Source organism: Phodopus roborovskii, unplaced genomic scaffold (assembly GCF_943737965.1).
Source record: "Phodopus roborovskii unplaced genomic scaffold, PHOROB, whole genome shotgun sequence".
NCBI classification, from domain to species: domain Eukaryota; kingdom Metazoa; phylum Chordata; class Mammalia; order Rodentia; family Cricetidae; genus Phodopus; species Phodopus roborovskii.
Window position 1 is genome coordinate 23,342,839 of NW_026126540.1, and position 16,313 is coordinate 23,359,151.

General features: G+C 48.8%; 1 protein-coding gene across 1 annotated transcript; it reads right to left on the reverse strand.

Annotated features, from left to right (window-relative positions):
- Positions 1-1,080: 1,080 nt before the first annotated feature.
- On the reverse strand, positions 1,081-8,714 carry Chrnb2 (cholinergic receptor nicotinic beta 2 subunit). The gene is made up of 6 exons (XM_051199187.1): positions 8,651-8,714; positions 7,542-7,687; positions 7,325-7,369; positions 6,706-6,815; positions 5,034-6,006; positions 1,081-1,483 (listed from the first exon to the last, which is right to left on the reverse strand). Exons 1-6 carry the CDS (start codon positions 8,712-8,714, stop codon positions 1,313-1,315), a joined length of 1,509 nt encoding a protein of 502 aa, XP_051055144.1. The 3' UTR covers positions 1,081-1,312.
- Between the last annotated feature and the right edge of the window lie 7,599 nt (positions 8,715-16,313).

The following is a 16,313-nucleotide window of genomic DNA, read 5'->3' on the forward strand; positions in this document are numbered from 1 at the left end:
CCCCTCCCCCTCCCCCATTGCAGTGGGGAACAGCACTGCCCCAGGAGCTCCACACACATGGACCCATCACAGCCCTGCCAACCTCTGTTCCCACGGTACAAACGCCGAGAGCAGGTTCTAAGATGGGCACTGTCTGTCTGATATGTTCAACAGGACACGAAGAGGAGTGGGGACAAATTGCTCTCTGGCCTTTCCAGCCCAGGCTGGTGACTAATTTGTACAACAGCCAGCTACAGGAGGTAGTAAAGTCCAGGGTAGTCCCAGCAGCAGTGGGTAGGGTCTGGCAGAGGCTGCAAGGCCTGCGCTGGTGCTGCCCTCCACAGGGCAATGCCTTTCCGGTTGCTGCTCATGATGCCAGCCAGGTTGCTTTCTCTGGGGCTGGAAGTTTGGGCTGGGGGGGTGGGGCTAACACAGGCAATTTCTTGTTCCAGTAGGAGGTCCCTCCTGCCACCAAGCAGAGCTGCTCATGAAGCAACAGTTCAGGTTCACAGTTCACTTAGATCCTTCGAGCAGTCTGTGGCCTTGGAGCAAGGAGGAAGGGGCTTGCTCACCTTCCAGGCCTGTTCTGGATCTGTAACCTGGCTCCCACTGGAATCCAGCGCTGTAAGAGTTCTTCTGAGACTATGAGCCTAGAATTCTCACCTCACTCATGACTTTCAAAGGTTCCCCCTAACACCTTACCTCTTCAAGTGAGAAAGGGAGGGAAATCTAGGGGTGCAGAGAATTCTGCACTGGCAGAAGGGAACCGGAACTGGGCTCTGGAGCCCTCCAAAGCACAGGCTGTGAGGCTAAGTTGAAGTGCTCCAGCAGACTGTAGGGCCAGCTAAAGCTCCCAGGAGGACCCCCCTAAAACTGCAAGTCCTCCCAGGCCAGCTGCTGCCCACTTAAGTGGGTGGGTGCCAATTACTGGCCACACTCCTCTGCGCCCATCTCAGTAGTCACCACTGTCAGCCTGGCTGGAGAACCTGAGGCCCTCTTCCCACCTCTTCTACCATGACTCGGAGGCCACGGATAACTCTGTCCCTTTCCTGTCACCTTCTCCAGCACACTCCTCAAGGTGGATGGCTCTGAGACCTCTGGCCTCTACTTACCAGCCCTGGCTCCCACAATTAACACTACTGTCTGAATCAGCTCAGGAGGGAAAGGAGAATGGCTTGAACACTAGGCAGCTGGTCCAGCCTCCAGGCTGGAGGGCTATGTGTGAGTGGTGGTGTGAAATAGGGCTTCAGTGGAGTAGGGATAAATCCATCTTCCACCCAGTACTACTGAACCCCAAGGGTCACAGGGTGAAGAGCTGCAGGTGTGTGAGCCCTCACTTGGAGCTGGGAGCTGAGTGGTCAGGGTGGAGGAAGGTAGTGGCGGTGTAGTTCTGGAAGAGAGGTTGCAGGAACATGCCGATGGTGCCAAAGACACAGACAAAGACAAAAATCCAAAGAAACAGGCGGTCGATCACCATGGCAACGTATTTCCAGTCTTCCCTCACCTGGATGGAGGAAATGTAAGCAATCCCAATATCAGTCTCATGATGTGGGATAGGGTAGGAAAGTCCCTACCACACATGCACACCCCACCTCAGCAAACCCAGAACAACATTTCACAGCCCCGATCTTGCCTGCTCTAAAGCATCCAGTGCCCCCACTGCCCCCAGGGCCCATCCAAATCTACCCACAACAAACAGGAGCCTATTCTTATTGGTTCTCACACTCCAAACTTAGTAAAAACTCTATCATATCTTCTTAGTTCTCTTAAAAAATAAACAGACAAACAAAAAAAACTGGCAAACTCCTACACATATTTCAAAGTCCTAATCAAGTATAATCTTTATGAAGGCTTCCCTGATCCTCTTGTTCCCTTGGCACTGGGTTATATATTGCCATCATAGTCTTTAGACTATGCCATATTGCATCTGTATGTCTGGCCACCCACCAAACTGCAAACTCATACATCAGAGGAACCCTGGAGGCATCTGGGACAGTGCTCAGTAACCTGGGAGCTGTTTCCCCTGAAACTCGGCTTTCATGATAGCTTGGGGCACCCCATCCAACAGCATCACTCCTGCACAGAGGCCAGGGGTGCTAATGGAGCCCAGGTATAGAAAGCTAATAATGGCCCATGGGGGTTGAGAACCAAATACAGGGTCACAGGAAGAACAAGCCTCTCTTCCACACTGAGTCTGGTCTTTGCACGTGTTCCTCTGGGGTCCAGCCAGCTCACAGGATGGGGAGAAGGCAACTGTGTGCCTTTGGGTAGCCGGCAGCCAGTCATTCACTGAAGTCATATTTGGGCCTGTCACAGACCTAGCATCCTAAGTACTGGGACACAACCAAGTAAAATAGAACAATCCTGTGGTTTTCAGTCTCTCAGGGAGACAGGGACAATAAACCAAAGACAATTCTCAGAGAGGGAATGAAAGACTGGGATGGAGAAACAGAAGGAAGATGGGGACAGAGTGTACCCTGGAAATGCCTCTTCCGGGCACTTAGAGCAAGATCTGATGGGCATGAAGGAAGCCCTGTGTCAAGGTCACTGAAGACATGGTCAGGCAAAGCCAGAAGAGCCCTACTCACCTGGCCGGTCCCCTCTAAACTGTTTATCCCATGAAAGGCAAGTCCGAGAGAGGACACTAATGAGGCTTGGCAACTAAACACAACTCGGGGTCTTAGGTCTATGGATGGTAACCCTGAGGTTACCAGGTTACCTGGTAACACCAGGACAACTGGGAGAGGCTCAATGTGGACTTTACAGTAGTAAAAATATCGATGCTGGTTCCAGAATCCCATGTTTGAACCTCGGCACTTAGTTGCTGTTTTGATCAGTTGTTGGTTGCAGTTGGAACTCACAAGCTAACCATCAACTCTACCACTGAGCCACATCCCCAGCCCTGAAGCTGAGTCATGCAAGAGAGTATCCTTGCTCTTGAGAGATACACTGAAGTGTTTGGGGTAATGGGTTATATACAGGTCTACTCCTAAATAACAGAGCAAAAATTAGTAACAGTAATAGGTTTTCGTCATGCTCCAACTGAATATGCCAGGCTTTCCTGATTCCCCATGGGAGGCCTTCCCCTATCTGAGGAGTGGATGGGATTGGGTTTGGGGAAAGGGGAGGAGGGGAGGAACTGTGGTTGGCAAGTCTGTGGGGAGTTTTCTAGATTAGGTTAATTGAGGCAGCAGCACCATTCCATGGGCTAGGGTTCCTGACAGAAAAAAAAAGGTTAGCTGAGCATCAGTACTCACCTCTCCCGGCTTCCCGACTACAGGTGCAACAGGACCAGCTGGCCCGCGTTCCTGCTCCTTACTACCTTCCCTACCTTGGGCTGTAACCTCAAACTGTAAGCCAAAACAAACCTTGCTTTCTGAAAGCTGTTTTTGTCTGGAATTTTGTCACGGCAATGAGAAAAGTAACTAATACACAGGTTGTTCCAGGTGGAGGAACCCAGATGCAAAGGCTCAAGGGCAGGAAAGAGCCTGGCTTTGTTTGAGACAAGTGAGTAATAAGCCAGTGACCCAGGCAAAGATGCAGTGTCAGGAGCCTAGAGCGTGGGTTATTTAACTGCAGCATAGGAAGCTGAACCAGGGAGGCAATTAGGATAGTCTCCCCGGTCCACACAAGAGCTGAAGTTGACAGCAGCCGAAGGACCAGGGCGTTAGTGTAAAGATGGTAGGAAAATAACAAAGCGGGGAATCATTTTGAAGGTGATACTCCAAGGACAGGACTTTTGATAACTTCAGTGATGGGAAGTAAGGGAGAGAGAGGAGGGGGGAGTCAAGCATCCTCCCCAGGCTTCAGTGTGAACCGCTTAGCCCATGGTAATGTCATCTACTACAAGATAGAGAAACTAGGGGCAAGTTAGGATCAGGTTGGGGGTGTAGATCAAGCACTGGATTTTTGGATGTGTTAGTTCCAGATCTCTCTGACCTACATCCAAGTAGGTCACTGCACCCTCAGCACCTGGCTTGAAATGTAGGCTAGATGATGGACTGCAGCAGGGGTGGAGGCCAGTGATCCAGCAGCAGCTGAGCCCTGCCACCAATGTCTCCCAGTTAGCCTCAGCGACCTCATCTCCAATCTCAACACATCTGCCTTCCTCTGAACTGTAAAATCTTCCTATCTCGTCTCATGCTGTCCAGAGGAAAAGATGCCTGAACTCAGCTCCCAACAAAACCCACAGCGCCTGCCGTCTCTCCTTCCCCACAGGAATGGCAGAGTCCCAGAGGAAACCTTGCCAGTCACTATAGCAACAGCCATGCCTTGGCCTAGAACCAGACACGTAACTAAACACTGATCTCAGGGAAGGCTAGATGGTACCCAAAATGTGGGGTAGGCTGTCAATCCATTGTACCTTCCCCCAACTTCTGGATTAGTCTCAAGAAATCCCCTTCTGGAAAGACTGCGGCGGGGGGGGGGGGGGGGGGGGGAACCAGGAGCTGGATGTGCAGAAAGAGGGAGAGATGACTCCAGGAAACCTGGGCCTCTACCCACCCCATCTCTATAAATACTTCATTAGACTCTTTTTAAGGCCCAGGAGAGTAGAAATGGAATATTGATTTTAAATTCTGTTCTCTCCACTGGAATCAACCCCATGGAATCTCTAAACTTGCTTTTCCCTGCCTGTCATCACCACTGCCCTCAATTTCGCCTGCTCTGTGGTCCACAAGGACTCATCTCCATTTGCACTAAGAGCAACACATTAACACTTGGATGTGGTCATGTGATCCACAAGAAAAAACTCGGTGACACCCTCAAACCCAAAAGAACTCTTCCCTGCCCTCAGGTTCCTGGCTACCTCCCTCGCACTGATGATGTCCCAGTAGATGCATCTCACCCTGAGTACTATTCCTCAGGGGAATGTAAGGTCATCCTTCTGGTACAAACTCCAAAGCAGGTAAGTTAGTCTGCCAGCCCATCCTGCAGAGCCCACCTCACTCAAGCTGTCTCTCCCCTGTACTCTTGTTTTGTGACTCTAAGCAACACCTACTCCCGGCACACGGGGGCCATGCTCCTAGCATGGCTATCTCACACTTCATACTCACACTCTGGTCATCATCCTCACTTCGCATATGGTCTGCAATGAAGCGTACACCATCCACTGCTTCCCTGAGGCCACAGCTGCAAGGCCCCACTGAGCGCCCTGGACCAGTTGCAGATGTGGGTTCAGCCCTGAAAGCCCCAGCCAAGCCTTTTACTGATGCAGGGTTGACAAAGCAGGTGCATGGGTCAGCTGCAGGGCCCTCGCGGAAGAAGAGCGTGCCTGCCCCTTCGCGCTCCCGCTGGCGCCTCTGCAAGCGCAGGCGCTGACGTGCACAGCGGTGGCGTGGCTGCTGTAGGAAGAGCAGGGTAGGCAGCTTCTCCAAGAAGACCACCTTGACCCAGGGAGCCATGGTGTGCGTGGTAGGCGAGCGGTGATGCACGTTGAGCACACACACACTAGTGACGATGGAGAAGGTGACTAGCACCATGGTGAACATAAGGTACTTTCCCACTAGCGGTACATCAAGGGAGGTGGGAGGTACAATCTTAGAGATGAGCAGCAGGAATACCGTGAGCGCCAGCAGTACAGAGATACAAAGCGTCATCTTCTCACCACAATCCGAGGGCAAGTAAAAGACCAGGATGGCCAACGAGGTGATGAGAACACAGGGGATGATGAGGTTGATGGTGTAGAAGAGCGGCTTGCGACGAATAATGAAGTCATAGGTGATGTCCACGTAGGTGGAGTCATCTGGGTTCTCATTGCGCCGGCCTGGTAACGCAATGATGTCCCACTCCCCACTGGGTGTGAAGTCGTCCAGGCTGGCCACATCACTTTTGAGAACCAGGTCGATCTCCGTGCGGTCATAGGTCCATGAGCGGAACTTCATGGTGCAATTCTGCTGGTCAAACGGGAAGTGCTTCACCTCGATCTTGCATGCACTCTTGTAGATAGCAGGCGGTAGCCAAAAGATGCTGCCATCATAGGAGACCACCGCGTTGGAATAGAAGGATACCTCATACATGCCGTCAGCACTGCCAAGGAATGGAATAGTCAGCCCTGTTTTGAGGGTCTCCATCCCGCTCATCAACTCAGCAAGGAGGACCCAAGCTGGGAGTGACCACCTAATATACATACCGTGCAGGAATGGAGCTGGGCATGGGGATATACACGGACATTTATATCCAAGAGAATAATGGAGGCAGGGGACGAATCTGCTACTTGTCCCACATTGTGTAAGCTGACTAGTCCTCATGAGGGCAAAGAGGTGGGGAGGCCAGAGAGGCCATAGCAAGGAGCCCCAAGCAATGAAGGGGTGCGGGCAGTTCCATCCATTAAGGGAATTTTGTGCCATAAAGGTAAGAAGACTCATTGAAGGGAACAGAACAGAACCTAGGTGAAACTAGAACCGTAAGTTCTTTGTTACCATCCAGGCTTTCAGAAGTGCCCATTCTTGAATCAGTTTAAGCATTGAAAACTGCCAGTCTCCCTACCCCAGTTCCAAATACTGGCAATTTTAAGTAGCTGAGAAGGGTTGGTCAAGGTCCAAGTCACCATGGCTACCCATACTCATCCCACTAGTTGGGTCTGTCTGTGTGGATAATGCCTGTTTACAACCTGCTGGGGAAAGGCCCCTCCTTCTTCTCACAATAGCATGTTCCTCTTGAATCCCCACCCCATGATGTCATCCCCTCCCAAGCACACAACCTTCCTATAACTCCAGGGTCACCTACTTGTTGTAGAGGACCACATCTGGAAGCCAGATGTGTTTGGAAGGGAGCCTGACTTTCTTCATATTGTCGAAGTCCTCGGGCTTCCAGGTGAGGCGATAATCTTCCCACTCCTAGGGAAGGGAGAGAACAAGGCAGTACCAACCTCTAGCCCCAAAGGGGACCCAGAAAGAGGACTCATATGGCTTGTGGAAAACTTGAGAAGTCAGACTTCTCTCCAAGCCACAGTGACTTCTCTGCCCAGACATGGGTCACATGCTGATGGTGCCTCTCCATTTAATTTACACAGCTGAGCCAGGGTATTAGACTTTATAGTCTAAAATACATCTTGGGAGTGTCACATGTGTTTAAAATCACAACATGTACAGTAGTGACTGCCTTTAATCCCAGCACTAGTGAGGCAGAGACAGGCAGACATCTCTGTGAGTTAAAGACCACCCTGATCCACACTGTGAGTTCTAGGCTGGCCAGAGCTACCCAGCAAGACCAGACTCTAATAATTACAGTGCTGGTAAGTGGTCCAAACAAGGATGTGAATCATCTATTGAGGGCTCCTCTCTGAAGGAGATGGAGAGACGGGAGGAGGGGTGTGTAGAGGGTATGTGTAGGAAAGAGCACTGACCTGGGTGAGCCAGACATTGGTGGTCATGATCTGCTCCCGCTCATGCTGCAGGGAAACAGGCAGCTGCTGAGAAGGCCCCCGGTCCTCAGACCTCCCACCACCCTATTATAATCCCCACCACCACCTTAGAAGTGCCTACAGAGTAAGCTTAGGTAGTAAGCCTTTCTGTCTGGGCTGACTTCTGTAGCTGGACAATGAGTTTGAAACCCACACTCACCACACTGATAAGCTGGGCCAGTGATACCATGAGCTGTACAGTGACCAGCTCAGAGCCATTGGTGGCTGGACGAATCAGCTTGTTGTAGCGGGAGGGATCCAGGAGATGCTCCACTAGCCGCTCCTCTGTGTCAGTACCCCAAACCCCTGGGCAAGGTAGGGCAGGAAGTGAGTAAACAGAAGGGCTCACAAAGACCCACCTACTCAAGGAGTGGGAAGATTGACCGATTGGCCTCAATCATAGCCCTGTGCATAAAGGAATTTGAAAATTTTTCAATTATGCCACAGGACCACAGAAGCTCCAGGTGACTTTCATAGCTAAGTCCTTCTCTGAGACCATACCACAAATCCAAACAGTTCCACAGACACCTCTAGACTAACCACCCACACTGCAAAGATTAACGGGGACTTGTTTTCCACCAAAAGATTTCAAAGAGACAAGCCTCCAAAGCTTGAGATCTCTGCCTCCATTGGTTGGACCAGAATAGTGGGGCTGCCTGACCTGTGGGTGCAGGCAAACACCCCCTGTGTGTTGCCATGAAGGCGTAGAAATTTCGTTCTATTGTACTGGCCCTCTCCTCTGCCTCCCCTTCTGTGACTCTCCAAGAGCACACCTCCTGAACACCCCGCACAGCGCCGCCCTCGCCCTCAGTCTGGCATTTTCTACTCTTCCAAGTCTCCTGACCAATCCTACTGAGAAGTTGGAAGTCACTGCTCTCCCTTCCAGCCTTGACCCTACTTTCAGGGTGACTCAAATCAGGACCCCAATGAGGGAAGTGGGAGACGATGGCCTGGGGCATAAAAAGTTAAATGCTGCCAAGCCTCTTGTCATCTCAGGATCCTCTTCTTCCTCCTTGTGCTCATTTGCTTCTTCCCTGCAATGGTCAGGTTTCCAGCTCTCTCTGGCCTCTCGCCTGCGCCTGCGCCCGGGTCTTCCTTCCAGATTAGTCTTCCAGGCTCTCCCTGCAGACCCTGGAGTCTCCCATCCCCCCAGCCGGGTCCCCCACCTCTAGAGAATCCCTCCTTTCGCCTTTGTCCTGGTAGGGGTGACAAAACTTGGCGTCCTGAGCCACTAGCTGAGGCAGGGGAGCCTGGCGGGCCAGTTCTTACCTGAACACAGCCAGAGAAGGCCGAAGCTGAGGAGCAGCACCATAGATCTGGAGGGCAGGGCCATGCCGCTAGCATAGCGCGTGGCCTCGCCGACTCTAGGGCTGCGGACTGGGTGCTGTCCGTGGTGCTGAATTATCGCAGACGCCTTCTCCCGGGTAGGGATCAGGGCCTCCAGGGTTGAACAGTTCCTGGAACGCTAAGAGGACTGGGCTTCTTGCCGGTCCCGTCTGCTCTTCCAGGAACACAACTGGGACTGCGAGGGGAGGAGTCTCCGCCCCGGAGGCGGAAGCGCGGGATCCCAGGGAAAAAAAGGTCCCTGGGTGGGATGTTCTTTGGCTGGGCCTGCCTAGGTGGGTTGTGCACGAGGGGAAAGCGACCCACTGCTCAGTGGACAAGTTCAAGTGCCCCAAAGGGGCAGGACTTGGAGAGGTTTGAGCAGGGCTGAGGAGGAGCCAGAGTGGAAGGGAGAGAAGTAGGTCAGGGTGTGTTGGGGTCGTTTCTGGGGTTCCTGTCCTTCCTTACGTTCTTACCGAAACTAATCATTCTGCTGTTTGGTAGAGCTAAGAATGCAGCAGATAATATGCACGTTGGGACCTTGGACAAACAAGCAGGGAACAGGGAACTGGCTAGTTTTAAAAAGCAAATCGCTTTGGAGTTTTGGAATAGAGTCCCTTCTTCGCCTGTCCCTTTCTCCGTTTTCATAAGCTCCAATAAGGCCAAGACCCTGTCATCCTTTCAGGGGGGAAATCTAAGCTAGAAAGTAGCCTTGAAGGCTCTGACATGGATAAGCAGCCAATATCAATGATCTCTTCCACTCCAGTCATCTTCTGTGTTCCGGGGAGATCAGGGGACCAATTCACAGAGAAAGAATGAAGCTAACACAAAGGAGAGCAGAGATGAGAGAGGTGTCAAAACTCAATGACATCTTTGATCTTGAAAGCCCTGAACCTTTAGCTACTGAGCCCATGAAGGACCTCTTTTTTCCTAGTGGATCAGTGGTCACTTTTAACCAAAGATCCCTGTCTGAAACAGACTCAGAGGACAGCAAGGGCTCTTTATTTTGTCAGTGCCTGCTCCCTAACCTCGTCTGGGCATGCTGTCCTCAGCTCCACTCAGCTATTGGCAATGTCCTTAGGATCCTTGAGTTTTTAACCCCTCCCAGCCCTCAGCCTTTTAAATATGTACTTCCCTTCAGTTCTTTTATCGCCTCATCGCCCCTAACTACCTTCTACTTAAACTTGAATGTTTGCAGGAATTTTAGATCCTCAGGGAAGCTGTGACTGACCAAGGATTGAGTAAGGTACTTTGTTACATTCTTCTAGAATGAAAGCCTTCTACAGCAGTCACCACCTTTCTAACTAGAGCATGAACAAGCATAAGGCCTGGCTTAGGATGAGGGCTTAACAGGACAATGGTAATACATGACAGGCATATTTCAGTGTGTATGGGTAAGTCCTGTCCTATAAGTGCAAGCAGAGGCAACTTAATTAACAAGTGCTTGGATACGGGAGTCCAGTGAACAGTGATGCAGCTTGGTGACAAAGTGATCACCTAGTGTGTGCAAAGCCTTGAATTCAACCCCAAGCATGGGAAAACAAGGATATTGGGAAGAGTTTGAAGGGAAAGGCAACAAAGCACAGGAGAAGCAAGATGACTGGGAAGGGATCACCCACAGTGCATGTGGAAGTGGGCTTAACTCTGCCACAGGTGAGGGCATGTGCAGGGTCTATGCATGTAATCATTTCTTCAGGAAGAACTGAAGCCTAGAGAGAAGCAGGGTATGCAGTCACATCACTTGAGGAAGAGGCTCAAGAGTAGACATGTCTTCAACAATTTAGGTCAACGTGGATTGAATATGTACTGTGAGCCTGGAATTGTTTGGAGCTGAGGAGGCAATGGTCGAAAAGACTTAGTTCCAGTTATTTAAAAAGCCACACTGGCAGCAGATCACTACTAGCCATTGTGATGACTGCTCTAGGAAAGACACAAAGGACTATGGAAGCTGGTAGCATGGAAGGAACAGCCTGCAGGAACTGTGTAGGACATAAATGAAAATGGAGATGAATTATAGCACAAGGCTAGCTTACAGGTATTCCCAATCCTGACACAGCACCCCCAGTGGGTGCAACATGGTTGAAGAAGCTGGCAATGACTTCTGTTGCTAAACTTCCTGGAGTGCTTACTCTTTTCCTGATAACAGACTGAAGGCCACTCATCTTTTAGATCACAGACTAGGGGAAATGTTCATTGCCTTCTAGATGACAGACTTCTAGATTGCCTGCCTTCTACACATCTGCATGTGTGTCGGGAGGGGCTCACTTGTCTAAAGCCTGTGGCTGTTCTTGCCTTGCCAGTCCAGGTAGCCTACATACCTTGGTCTTTAAGTTATCTTCTCAAATCTTCAGTTTTTGCTACAAATTTGCTTCTCGTTTGGCAAAGATGAGTCTACTGAGATAACCAGTGACCAAAGAGAGTAGGACTCCCTCCCTTTTCATTTGTACCCACAGGCCTTATATACCTCCACCAGAAAAAAATGTGACAGGAGAGATACAGAACCATATAGGACTGGGGCAAACATAGAAATGTCAACCCTGACACAACAGGGTGAGTAAGCAGAGTTTAGTGGACTACAAGGAATATTTTCTTTTGAAGATTAATGTTAATATACTCCTTTTATTTAAAGTGATTTACATTTTAAAATTTTATTGCCATAATAATACTTGTGTTCATAAAGACCAACTTAAGAAATACAAATTAGCAAAACAAAGAGGATTCAGAACCCTACCTTTAAAGTGAGAGACAACCACTTAGCAAAACTATTTATCTACAAGTATTTAGGTATAACATTCATACAAAGAAGTATAATCAATGTATCTGGATACGTCATCACGATAGAAACAGCTAGATTTTGTTTAGAGGAACAATTACAATAACCAGGTGCTTCTCCCAGTTATTAGTCTTCATTGATTCTCTGGGAGTGGGGCTGGACCACTGGCTGATCTTCCACAGGCCTCTAGTTTGACTTCTAACACCCACATGACAGCTTACAACTGTAACTCCAGATTCAGGGGATGCAATGCCTTCTTCTGGTCTCCACAGACATTGCACCCATTGGTATACACACACACACACACACACACACACACACACACACACTTACTTATGGGTCCACATACAGACAAGCACTCATACACACAGAATGAAATTAAATATTAAAAATAAAATCTGAAACTAGTTATTGGGAATGATTACACAATAGTGTGAATGCAAATGGTAAACTTTGTGGTATATGTATTTTATCGAATTTTGTTTTGAGTTTCATGAAGCACAGGCTGATCTCAAACTCACAACAGAACTGAGGCTGGCCTTGAATTCTTGATCCTGCTGACTCTACCTATCAAGTGCTGGGATTCCGAGCATGCACCACCACACACACACACAATTTTTTTTTTCTAGATGACTAAAAGGGGGGATGAAACAGCCACCATTCTGACTTCTAATAGCAGAGGTCAGTTTTGCCTGTTAGACTTCATATACGTGGAATCATACTCTTTTGTATGTTTTATTGACATTATGTTAGTGATAATCATGGGCATTGTTGAGTGTGCTTCATTCTTCGTAGCTGCTGAGTATTCCATTGTTTGACTACACTATCATTTACCCATTCCACTCTTGAATAGACATTTGTTTCCTATTTAGACTATTAAAACTTGTGGGAATTCATGCTTTTTTGGGTATACAAATATATACATAAGACATACATTTTGGTTATTTTGCAAAGAGAAGCAAAGTGTGCTTGCTATACCTTTGTAGTCATCCTTCTTCATTCAGTTTCACAAGTCTCTCTCCATAAGGTAAGTATTCTTTGCTTCTATTATTTATTGGATTTATACACTAGGGGTTGTACATGCTAAACAAATCCTCTACTATTGAGATACCCCTCCAATCCCTATTTCTTTTTGTTTTTTTCTTTTTCTGAGACAAGGTTTTTCTCTGTAGTTTTGGAGCCTGTCCTGGAAATCACTTTATTATTTTTTTTAAGATTTTATTTACTTACTATGCATACAACATTCCACCTCCATGTATATCTGCAGGACAGCAGGACAGAAGACAGCACCAGATCTCATTATAGATGTCTGTGAGCCTCCATGTGGTTGCTGAGAATTGAACTCTGGACCTGTGGAAGAGCAGCCAGTGCTCTTAACCTCTGAGCCCTCTCCAACCCCCTGGAATTCACTTTAAGACAGATCTGTGTAGCCCAGGCTGGCATCAAATTCATGATCCTCCTGTCTCAGCATCCTGAGTGCTGGATCCCTTCCTTTGTCTTAGAACTTAGGCCTTCTTTCCCAACTAAATCTTGTTTTCCCATAAAGTTCAGCTCTGTTAGTGCTGCTGCTATTTGCGTCCATAGTTTCTTGTTGGCCTTTTGATCTTCCCAGATCTTACAAAACAAGCTCAAATTCCTGAAGAGCTCCAAGATCCAGCCTTTGCCTGCCCTACCTCCATCATTCTCCTCTATTCTAGACCCATTAGTCTTCTGTTCCTTCAACTTGTCACATCCTTCTTTTGTGATGGCTAAGGAAACTCCATTCTGTACCAAGTATCTCCTTCATAGCCATTAGCCTCTGCCCTAAGCTTCTGAAAGATGAGCTCCAAGCAACCTGCACCCTCCCCAGAATGATGTAATTGCTGTGAGATGATTAACAGCTTGCTCTGGCTTCTGTAAACCCGCTTCTCACTGTATACAGGGGAGTGAGGTACCTCCTTTATGGTTGTGAACAGGATGCAGAGACAGCTCTTCCCATAGCTCAGGGGAGTGGAGCAGTTTCTTACACTGCTGCAAACTCCACAGAAACAGGGTTAACTGTGATCTTCACCTTTAAAAACTCTTCCCTAAGCCCCTTTTGGCTTTTAAGGCTGATGCCTTCAGTTTTGATTTTAAGGCTGTTGCCCTGCTAGCAGTTTTAATAAACTTAGCTAATTACAATTTGAATTGAATCTCTCATGTTTTCCCAGTGGTCTCAAACTCTGTAGTGCCTTGGCACTTGTTGGCTCTTGCTCCCCCACTCTACTCTCTCTTCAGAAGTTACTGTCACCTCTTCAGAACACCTTTCCAGATCTCCAGTCTTCTCCTCTGAGGCACTCATTACAACCTCAACTCAGTGCTTGAATGTCTATCTATGCATTAAATGTCTGGTTTTCTACACATGGCATGGTGTATGAAGATTGGGGGACAGATTTGTGGAGTCTGTACTTTTCTACCTTTGAGTACCCAAGATTAGACTCAAGGCAATAGGTTTGTGTGGCACTGGCTGGCCCAAGTGTCTGATCTGCCAGGTTGAACTTGAATGTGAGGATGTAAGGACTGGGTCAGCTTCATTCAATGGTTTCTTCAGTGCCTTACACACAGTAGGTGCTCATTAAGTATTTGTCCACCTCCCACATTTGTAGATTACGGCTTTATAATTTCTTTTCCTTACTGTGAGTTCCAGGAAGACAGGGAGTTTTTAACCACTTGTTTTTCTGGCTCAGAATTCATTAAGCAAACATATCTACTTCATTTCCTGTTCAGCTGGATACCCCACTCATGCCTAATTATTTTAGGTGTGACTTCATATCAGGTTTACCAGCAATAAAAGGTTTTCCCAGCCAGAGAGGTGAGATGCTTAACAAAGTAGCAATAGAAGACATCACGATGCTCCAGGGACCATGATTTCTGGGTTCCTCTGAGAGGTGGGGTGTAGATCACCAGTCTGTTATATTGTGGGACTGTCTTGCTATGTCTTCTTCCAAATAACACTTACAGGATGTAGTTCAATGAAAAGTCTAGTGCAAGTGGGACTCTGGGTTCAATCTTCAGGACAATAAATAAATATATATACTTAAAATTTGTATATGGGGCTAGGGCAATGGTTCAGTAAATAAGAACACTTCTTGCAGAGGACCAGGTCTCAGTTCCAAGCACCCACACAGCAGCTCACAATCTTCTGTAACTTCAGTTCCAGGGGATCCAATGCCCTTTGCTGGCTCCGTGGGCACCGGGGACATATACAGTACATGTACATATGTGCAGGCAAAATACGCATACACATAAAACTTCTATAGAAAGCTCAAGTCAGGCCTGGTGTGTGCACATGTAATCCCAGTACTTGAAGGCTGAGAGAGGAAGGTCTCAAGTTCCAGTTTCTTGGAAAAAGGCTGCAGTCATGTGACCTGTGAAAAGTTCTAAAGCACCCACACGTGGAAAGCAGAATAGGGGAGCTGAGCATAAGCTCATCATTGGGAAGCTGAGGAAGGAGGATGAGATTCAGGCCAGCCTGGGCTACATAGCAAAACCCTGACAGTAACAAAAGAAATAAAACAAGCAGATAAGCAGACAGACTAGGGTAGAGGGCATGGAGACAGACCTAGAAGTTCTTCTCAGTAGCTACAGATCTTGACCTCCCTCTGTAAAACAAGGATTAAAACACTTACCTTGCAATGCTTGGGAGGGTTAGAAATATTTGCAAAATATTCCTGGCTCAGGGAGTGTTTGATAAATTAGACTTTTTTAGCATTACTCTTTTTTTTGTGTGGTGATGAGGATGTGTCAAACCCAGGGCTTCCACATACTAAGCAAGCAGCCTACCACAACCCCTTCTCTTTCTTATTTATGCGGCCGAGACAGGAGCTCATTAAGTTACCCAGGTAGGTCTTGGACTTTCGGCCCTCTTAGATAGTTGGGACCACTGCTTGCTTGGCTTACTCCATCATTTTGCTTCCAGCTTTTGAACATATGCACAAAGACGGTATGAAGATGAATGTTCAGGCTACTCACACAAGAAAACCAGTCCCTCTCCCACCCCCAGGTCTTCAAATATAAAAAACAACACGGATTTTCTTTAAACATCCAGAGTTGAACTCGGCCTAGGAAAGCCTTCTGCTAACATTACTGAGTGAATGAGTAGCCCAGAATCAAGGTAGAGTCAGCTTCCAAAAGAGGTAAAGGCGGCGGCGGCAGGGTCAATGCTCACAAGCTGAATTGGCCCAAAAGCATCAAGCTACAAGACCTGCCTTTACAGGTCTGGGTTTCTGGAACCTCAGATAGCGTTGTCCTTTGTGATAGTGCCATCTAGTGGGGACGTAGAGGTACCGCCGTGAACTTCCAGTCGCGCTCAAGATCAGTGCGACAGGATGGGAGGATGAGTGAGGGTCGGCTTGAGGGTCTTCTGTCCAACCGCTGGATCAACACTTTGGACGAGTGACGCACTCCTGCGACTCTGGGGAGGAAGCCGCACCATCCTCCCCCGTACTCGACTCTTTGGTACCCTCGCGCCGAGTCCTCGGAAGGAACAGGCCAGGGAGGTACAATCGTTTGGTACAGCGCCATTGTACGGACGGAGAAGCCGAGGCTTGGCGGGAGCGTAGATAACCCAAGTCACACAACCGCGGAGGAGCCGCAGGGAGAGCCAAGCCAGCTTCTCGGACCGCGGCGGAGAGCGCCTTCCCGGCCGCACACCGGGCCCGCCGCAGGCGCAGCAGCCCGACGGCTCGCTTGGGGATGCGGGACGGACACCGCCAGCCGCCGCCCACCGGGCGCTCGCGACACCGGCGCGCGGGCTGAGCAGGCAGCGAGAGTCCGACGCTGGCAGCCCTTGGGGACGCCGGCGCCGAGCACGTGACA

Bases quoted from the DNA above. Each gene is read 5' to 3' on its own strand.
- Chrnb2 (XM_051199187.1), bottom strand. From the start codon at position 8,714: ATGGCCCTGCCCTCCAGATCTATGGTGCTGCTCCTCAGCTTCGGCCTT. The intron at 7,688-8,650 runs GTAAGAACTGGC...TACCTTGCCCAG, and splicing joins CCTTCTCTGGCTGTGTTCAG to GGGTTTGGGGTACTGACACA. The intron at 6,007-6,705 runs GTAGGTGACCCT...ATTCCTTGGCAG, and splicing joins GATGTGGTCCTCTACAACAA to TGCTGACGGCATGTATGAGG.